The sequence below is a fragment of the Delphinapterus leucas genome, chromosome 4 (genome assembly GCF_059928025.1).
Source record: "Delphinapterus leucas isolate spDelLeu-1000000601 "Yukka" chromosome 4, BTC_Dleu_Yukka2, whole genome shotgun sequence".
NCBI classification, from domain to species: domain Eukaryota; kingdom Metazoa; phylum Chordata; class Mammalia; order Artiodactyla; family Monodontidae; genus Delphinapterus; species Delphinapterus leucas.
The window spans coordinates 15258687-15268022 of record NC_143132.1 but is presented as its reverse complement, the minus strand read 5'-3'; the positions used below and the strand labels follow the sequence as shown (position 1 = coordinate 15268022).

The 9336-nt window shown below is 38.7% G+C and overlaps 1 protein-coding gene across 1 annotated transcript in view; it reads right to left on the bottom strand.

Moving 5' to 3' along the window:
- Window positions 1-225: 225 nt before the first annotated feature.
- GRIK1 (glutamate ionotropic receptor kainate type subunit 1) overlaps window positions 226-9336 on the bottom strand; it is a 116768-nt gene continuing 107657 nt past the window's right edge. The window contains exon 7 of the mRNA XM_089909878.1: window positions 226-438. Coding sequence (XP_089766004.1) covers window positions 226-438 — 213 coding nt within the window. The remainder of the gene's footprint in view (window positions 439-9336) is intronic.

Below are 9336 nucleotides of genomic sequence, written 5' to 3'. Positions count from 1 at the left end.
TATTTTGAACATGTGTGGAGGGCCAGCAGCAGCTGGGGTTATAGTTGAAATGAAGGATGGTGAATGTTATGATCTGGTAGCTTTTTAAAGCTTCTCGGCATCACACTGGAAAGTTCCTGACAGTTTTCTAGACAAACTTTTAACAGTGAATCCCCAGAAGAATGGTTGATGATGCCTTCTCATCTCATATAGACATCATGCCAACAGAGCCAAACGGCAAGGACCTCACCACTTGGACAAGTCCAGAAGCACTAAGCCAAAGGAAGAACTGAACTGTGAACAAGCATCACTTGCCTCTTTGATCAGGTTCATAAATCTGGGTCCAAGGCGCCATGGCTTGTGTCGATGGCACTGCAGGGAGCTGACAGTCAGCTGGGAAGCCCGGTGGGAGGCAATGGCCACCATGTACACAGCATCATACATCAGAGCTGCTTCAGTCTGTGGAGGAAGACACACACCACATCTTCAATTCCACCTTTGCTTAGCTTCCTTTACCTGCGTAATCACCCTGCCTGCTTCCTTATCTTCTATTTTTCTGAACTCAGCAGCCATTTATTCTCCAGTTGAACACCTGTCATTCTCCAATAACTATTTTTCTCTAAAATAATACCTGATATGCCAGAAAAAATTGTAGTCATGGCTCTGCTTTGTTTTAAGTTCTTAAAAAGAAAAAAGAAATGGAACTTGGATCAGCCACAAAAGACTTGACTCAGGGAACAAATATTTTTGGAGTGTCTAATGGTAAGCCCAATGTTAAGATCAACTACATTGAGTTAGAGGTTCAATATTGGATTCTTTTTCTCAGTGTTTACCTATCTATCAGTCTATTTACTTGTTTATATTTGGTAGAAAGAAAGTGCTGTGAGTAAAATTAACATGTGATTTTCAGATAAGGATACTCATGTTAGGACACTTCCATTTACCAGAGTCAAGAAGGCTGTAGTCATAGAGTGAAATTCAATGGCAGATTTGAAGAGACCTTCTGAAGAACAGACATGTGGAACTTCCTCAGAAAATATGTACTCTTGTTAGCACTTACTTTCCCGATAGAGATTATAAGTAGTCATTCCTTTGGGGAGCTGGACATATTCTTCAACTCCTCATGAAATTTCTCTCATTTGCAAAATTTCACATAATGCTCTCAGCATTTTATAAAATATACTGCCCTGTGGTTTTCTTTAAGGATAAAATCTTATGAAACCTTCATATTTTACTTGAGGATTTTCATAGCAACTTCAAATATATTAGCTCATTTGAAATTCTCAACAACCCCACAAAATAAGCAGAAGAGATGGATTAAACTATTTATTATGTAGGAAATTGACCTCCAGACAGTATATTGATTTGTGTAAGGTCATACATATAGCCAGTAATTGGGTAGTTAAACCAAGAATCTAGGTCTTATAATGAAGACTATCATGCAGTTTTCCAAAATCAGTTGATTTATTCAACATATATTTATTCATCATTTATTGAACATGTCTTGATGGAGGTAGAAAGAGAAAATAAGGGGAACTACATCTTGCATTCTATTAATCTTTGAGTCCAGAGAATATCTCTACTTTGAATACTTATTATCCTGTTCAATCTCTATCACTGCATTTTCCATATACTATACTTATTGTTTTTACATCTCTTTCTTGCTCAACTTCATTGTTTAGTGGCTAGCACAGTTCTTGGCACATAAAAGTTGTTTAATAAATGTTTGCTGAAGGAATTAATATTATTTCATGCTTAAAATAAAATACGCTTTTGTGAAAACTGTATAATCCCAAGGTTTTATGATGTATTTCTAAGAATAATTGCTTCACTCATACTTAATATGAGTGATATATAGAAGCTGTGATGGTGATAATTGTTAAAGCTTAAAAATATTCTGGTCATGTCAGTTCAAGACTGATATAATCCATTTTATAGATCAGAAAGGGAAATTAAGTGACTAGTCTAAGGCTAATCTATTGACAGAATGAGACTGTTAAAAATGTAATCTATCATAATAGCTGGCATTTATTGAGCACTCATATGTCAGGTGCTATTTCAAATATTTTGAAAACATTTAATCTTCACCATGACTTCTACTCCTTTACGGATGAAGAATTGACAAGGTTAAATGTTGCCCCCAAACTAGTGGTGGGAAAGCCAAGATTCAAATGCAGGAAGTTGGTGTTAGAGTTTATGCTCTCAACCACAAAGCTGAACTGCTTCTAAACCAACTATTTGTCTGATGATTTAATGATTATAATAATAAGTCAACAGTGGTCAATATCCATTGATGATTAACTACGTGCCAGGCACTATAAGCATTTTACAAGTTGTCTCCTTTAATTACTGAAGTTAAACCTTTGAGGTAGGTATTGTCCCCATTTTACAGACAGAGAAATTGAGGCTTGGAGATATAGGAAACAACTTTAATAACTTGCCTAAAGATATGTAGCCAGTAAAGCAAGGAATGAAGATTCCATCTCAGGATGAAAGTTTAGATTTCAGAGCTCATGCCCTTAACCACTATGCTATGGGGACCTGGACCTTTTTAGCAGTGCAATATGCCTTTTTGAAACACTTTGGTATATATATTCACTAACTGGCTGATTGATTTGATAGAGAAGTGTGAGGAGAGGAATTCCAATGATCTAACTTTTTCATAAACTTAACGTAGAGACTAGGATTTTAACTTTCTTTGTCAAGGTTGTCTCTACACTGGGCCAGGTAATAACAAGATTCAAAACTATAGACCTGACCAGTGCTTTCCAAATTCAAGGAAAAAAAACATTTATTCTTAAACTATGCTTCCCCTTGTCATAAAGTGTTTTCTTAAATTGAGGAGATATTTAAGTATTTTATAGCACAAATGAACTACCACTGAATTTCCTCCCCTTTTCAGTTTTATGCTGGAGGCCTGCTTACCAAACAGCAACTCTGAAGTCATTTTAGGTAAATGTAAAAAAGAAAAAGAAAACTGGCGTGTGTTTCAAATATGTTTGTGTTCACATTTTATTTGCATCTAAAGCCTGGAAGAGACCACAGTGCTCAGCGCCTGTAAGAGAAGCTTTTTGTAACAACATGTATCATGAAACAGTCATATTGAAAGTGGGCTTCTTGCCAATGCACAATGTTTTGGTTATTACAATGATGTGCAATAAAGGATTAACTCAGAGGGCTCAGGATGCTCAATCTCTGCACATTCCGAAGAAAGGATTAGCCTTTGACTGGCTTCTGGGAGATTACCTCCTTAAAATATCCTGCCTGATCAGAGTATCGTTGTATCCCTGGGGTCTTGGGTAATGCAAATAGTTTATGCTAACAGTGTGATTTATGGTGAATGCCTGTTTTTGTTCACTTGGGGCTCTGGACCATGCCATATCAGTTTGACCTCTGGAGTGGCTGGAGACCAACTAAAGTCAGCTGTGTAGGTGCTCTATGCCTATGTGACTGACCACCCCCCCACACACACATAAAATCCCTGGACACCAAGGCTCAGATGACCTTCCCTGTTGGCAACACTTCATAATGTTGTCACACATCTTTGCTGTGAGAATAAAGCACTGTCAATGCAACTGTCCTGGGAGAGGACCACTAGAAGCTCATGCATGGTTTCTTCTGGACTCGGTCCTTTGTGAGTTTTTCCTTTGCTGATTTTAATTTGCATCCTTTTACTGTAATAAACTGTAACTGTGAGTATAACATCTTTTCTGATTTCTGTGAGTCCTAGCAAATCATCAAATATGAATGTGGCCTTGGAGACCCCAATACAAAACAATGAGATGCTACGTCACCTTAGGGATGAGGACTAAAAACATGATATGGCCCTATGGAGTCTCCACATTTATCTGCCTGCCTGGTATGTAACTGTTGTTGGAGAAAGCTAGAGGAGACAGGGAGACCTAGCCTTTGGAAAGCAAATGAGCAAAAAGTATAGATTTCCCATTTTCTCTCCAAATTTAGAAACGTTCTCACTAACCTGATATGGATAGACAAGTCAGTTCTCTAGGAGGGAAATACTTTAAAATAATACCTCATCCCCCTCATTTCCTGAATTTCCTTTCTTTCATGGTGTTAACAGTTTCCTCTATTACAATGCAAATATCTCACCCACAGCATAGAGGTAACAGAAATTTGTCTCTTAGTATGAATTAGCTGGTTTCCCTCTTTTCTGAGACATGCCTCTTGAAGTAATGAGGATTCTGATAAGGGTGGGAGGACTAGTGTTTTGCCTACATGAGCCCTGCTAGGGAGAAAAAGCTGGTGGGGGTGGATGCTTCTGAGGGTATGAAAGTGCTAGGAGAGGTGGTGAGCACACAGGAAGTAGGGGAGAGCAACTCAAGAGAGAGCTGGGGTTTAGAAACAGGTTGTGGAAGGTAGCAACGATATCACCATGTACTCACAGTCTAGAAATTCAGTAATTAGGACTGCAGCTCTGGCATGTCCAGTGAGGACTGGCCCAGAAGTTGGCATATTGTGAGCCTCAATGAGTATTTGCCAGCTTTTGAGAAAGACAGGAATAGGGGAAAGAGAACTATATGTGGAGTTGGAAAACAGACCTGAGTGATGCTACTGGTCATACAAGGTCACACATGTCCCAGGGAATAAGCCACCTTGGGCTATATGTGCAAACTGAGGAATGTGTCTCTTGTAAATAAATGGATTCTGGCTTCAATAAGACAGAATAATAATTCTGCCTCTGTATTTCAGAACGTCTTTTGTTCTTCTTTGATTGACTACAAATTGGCAGAACAGCAGGTATCATCAAATAAATTCAATTCTATGTTCCTAAAGACTTTATATATGTTAGTTGATTTAATTTGTAAAGTAACACTGTAAAGTATTATTATAGAGATTTACAGATGAGCTAGGAGGTTCAGAAAGACTAAATAATTTAGGTTATTTAGTTATTCAGGGATATAGCAAAGACTAAAAACTAGGCTTTTCCTTATCTGGAAAGATCTTGCTTTTTCTACTGAATCTCACTGCCTATTGTCTTTCATCACAAGGGTAACAGTGGACACTCAGGGTGGACACTAAAGTTGGACACTCAAAGTGGTCTTCTCTGTGGATCATTATAGGAAAGACTTAGATGTAAGATAAGGGTACTGACTTAACTACTCATCATGAGTGCATTTGAAGAACTGGGAAGGCAGATGACATCGATGTTTTGCTGTTCCCATGACTCTGCAGTATTGAATCATACACAATTTTAGGTTCAAAATCAGAGAAGACTCCATCTGAGAATGGGCCACTCCATTACTCTAGTCTATCCTCAAAAGCCAATAGATCAAATTAGCCCAAATGCTGAGAGAAATTTAAACATAGAGAAAAGGAATGAAGTAGATTTTACAAAATCACTCTAAACTTCAAGAAAGTTAATTAACATTTTGGTTGATAAAACACTTTTTTTAATATCTCAAGATGTTTTCAAATAATGAGTTTCACTATTTTTGAACTCTATTGACTCGGTAACAGTTTTCTTAACTCAATTTTAACCCTGTTTTTGGTTTTTGTTTTTTTGCGGTACATGGGCCTCTCACTGTTGTGGCCTCTCCCGTTGTGGAGCACAGGCTCCGGATGCGCAGGCTCAACGGCCATGGCTCACGGGCCCAGCCGCTCCACTGCATGTGGGATCTTCCCGGACTGGGGCACGAACCCGTGTCCCCTGTATCGGCAGGCGGACTCTCAACCACTGAGCCACCAGGGAAGCCCGTAACCCTGTTTTTTAAAGTCAATATTTTTTCTCTAATTAAATTTATGTTTCTTAAATCTGAAGTCAAAATTTTTGGACTTAGACATGGCCTACTTCTTATTTTCAGATTTGGATGTGTTTTGACATAATACTATTCTTTGAGGATATTTTTAGTGTATGATGTTCTAAGAAATTCTTAATAGTTAAAACTTTGAAGAGGAAAATAAACAGGTGGAAAGTAAAAATACATAAGTTAGAAAAATTCCTATATTATATATTCATATGTACATCTGTGTATGTATGTGGCACACAGAAAAATATGACTATAAAGGGCTACAGGGAAATTCACTTTGGAGAATGGTGGGATAATGCGTGTGATTTAGGAGAAAGAAATTCTATTATAGTAGGGTATTACTTAAATATTAATAGTGGTTGGTCTATGGCTAATTTTTCAAATAACATTATTACTTTAGAATAATCTATTTACTAATCATGTCCACTTCTCATTTATAGAAGCTCTCTTTGAACTTTTGCAGTATTATTTCAGGCCTACATGAGTATTTTTCATTTAATATCTTGAGTCTTAGTAGACCTCAATTCATATTTATTTAGCACATTAATTCCTTTATTAAATACATATTTATTGAAGATCTGCTCTGTGCCAGTCCTTTCCTGGTGCTGGGAATAGAGCAGAACACGAAAAGACAAAATCTCCAGCTTCATGGAGTTCATGTTGTTATAGGGGATGACAACGAACAAATATAAACATGACGTATTGTCATAAGGGCTACAGAGAAAGGTAAAGCAGGTTAGGGGAGATGACAACAAACAAATATAAATATGACGTATTGTCATAAGGGCTACAGAGAAAGGTAAAGCAGGTTAGGAGAGGGGGAATAACAGGAAGGGGACTTATTATATTAGGTAGCAGGTTCATAGAAGGCTTCTCCGGTGAGGTAGCATTTGAGCAAACCTGAAGAGGGGAAGGTTCTAGGCAATGGAAGCAGCAAATCCTGGAGATGCAAGAATGAATGGAATGCTGGACCTGAGATATATAGGCCCAGTGGAATTGAAACCAAAGGACTTTTTAACTTTAAGGTAGAGAAGAAAGAGTTTGAGTACAGAGGCAATTTGAGAGCAAAGACCTGTTAGCACTGGGCCCGGGCTTGGGGACTTGGGGTGTGCTCTCTTGACTCAATGATCAGTCCTTTGGATGCCCTTATACTTGTCCTTTAACCTTTCTGTGACTCTGTTTCTATATCCCCAAATTAGCCGCCTCTACTAGAAGCCAAAAGGAAATAGTGAACTGCAAAATGGACTCTTTGGATAAATAAAGGTCAACACTATGCTTCACAGGATCAATTTCAAGGCTCTATCTTGAAATGACGATGGGATCCGACTACTAGTGGGCAACTGAGTGCTACCACTGTTTTCGACTAATAATGTCATGCCCTAACATAGCTACTGTACCCAATTTTACAGCAACCTGGCGAGCCACCGTCTTCTGTCCTAATAAATCCCCATTTCCTTTTTATAGTTTATTATAATAACAATAACAGCAATAATAACAGAGACCCCTCTGGTTAGATGAAAAGACAATGAGAAACTCTAGACCGAATGGGATCTCTCATCCACTGGGAACTTGGCTCTGCCATGCTTCCTGTCCACAGGACCGCTGGGCCTGATTGGGTGAGAATGGAATGGCTCTATCTCCCTCATTCAGTGGTTTGCTTCATCTCAGTCAATATGTACAAACTGTTGTGTCAGCTCAGTATAACTGAAGGGAACAGGCACTTCTTTGCTACATTAAGCCATACTTGTGATGAATATTTAATGTTTGTCGCGAATCCACAATCTGTGTTAATATAGCTCCAAACTATAACTCTTTTAGGCGTACATACCAAGCATAGGTAAAAACCTCATCCTGTGATAGAGATCTTGTTTGGGAGGTGGGGTTGGGGTATGGGCAGAAGATTTTGAATCATATTTGAACACACTGGAATTATAAATCCAGCAGGAAACCTCCCCCCCCCAAAATTAGCACCTCTTTCTCTCTCGCTCACTCGCTCCCTCTCCCTCCTTTTCTCTCTCTTTCTTTAGCTTTTCTTCTCCCTTTTCAGAAGTCTAGTATGTCCCTGGGTATTCTCTACTTATTCTTATTCAAAGCAATGTTTCAAATCATCCTAAGACTCATTTGTACCAAAATGCTTTCTATCATTATCTTTCAGATCTCTTTGTGTATTTTGAGTTATTTCAGGTTTAAAAAAACAGAGACCTTGAACATGGGATCCTCCAGAACCACTTCATTTATTCATTTATCCTTTTTTGTCATTTGTACCTCATTTAAAGAAGGTAGAAAAAGAAGAGAAATCTCAAGTTTATTTCTATGTTCGATGATACCTTTCAGTTACCAGTAAATTGCATCTTAAAAGCAGTAGTGTTTCTCCTGATGATGGGAACAGAGAATGAAATACTATGCCAATTTAAAATGCTATTACCTGCCCACATTCCCAATATCTTTTCCTTTGGATGACACTGTTCCGGCACAGAAATCTTTTTTTTTTTTTTTTTTCCTGCAATTTTCTTCCATCACACAGGGAGCTTCATTAGAGAAGTGCATTTGACAATAAGAGACAAATGATGTTAGTGAGAAGCTCTCTGATGAGGCAGTTTGCAATTTATCTGTTCAGCAGAGTACCTGTCTCTCCTTAGGAGGCAGGCTTGGCATCTGCTTCGAGAGCGACATATGGCTGGTATAAAGCACTGTCAGTGTCTGCAGAGGTGTACCTCCATGTACCCAGGATGGGAAGAATGTGAACACACCAACTCTATGGAAATCCAGATTTTTCCACATGCACTTCTGCTTGCTGAGATGTAGGAGAAGCAAGGAAGACAAGCTGGTTCTGCAGAACCTTTATAGGCAGCTTGCTCCTCTCTTTCCCTCCCTCCTTCCCAAGGTCACATTCCCAGGGGCAACCCTCTCCCCACTTACCCTTGCTTTTGTTTATGCTTTGTCTCCATTTGGCTGACAGTGGTGGCTACTCCTGTTAACTTTTTTATCTGAGGCCATTACTCTCAGGAAGCTGAAAATAGCAGTTTTTGATAGTAGCCATGCACAGGCTTTCAAAATTGTAATCCCTATATATGAACCTTCAAGTTGTGAACTTTCAAAGATTCAAATGTGTGTTTCATCAACTTCAGTCGTGAGTGAAATTGCAGTTTGCCCTCCGTCTCCTATTGCTGATGATCTGTCAGCTCTGCCATCTCCCACTTCCTCTCCCATCTCCAGTCAGTAACTCTTCTTGCCTGTTCACTCGATGCCAGCCTCTGTATGCCAGCTGTTGGACTGTACTAGTGTACTTTTCAAGGCACTGTACTGTAAGGTTAAACATGTTTCCTTTATTTTTTGTGTTTGTTTGTTTTCTATGTATTATTTCTGTGAAAAGTATTATAAATCTATTATAGTACAGTATTATATAGCCTATTGTGTTAGCTGGGTACCAAGGCAAACTTTGTTGGACTTACGAATGAATTGGACTTACGAACGTGCTCTTGGAAGGGAACTCGTTCATATGTAGGGGACTTACTGTACATAAAATGTTTTCTCCTCTTCTCATACAAGTCAAGGCACAGGTTATAACACTTTTCCTCTCACTATGAAA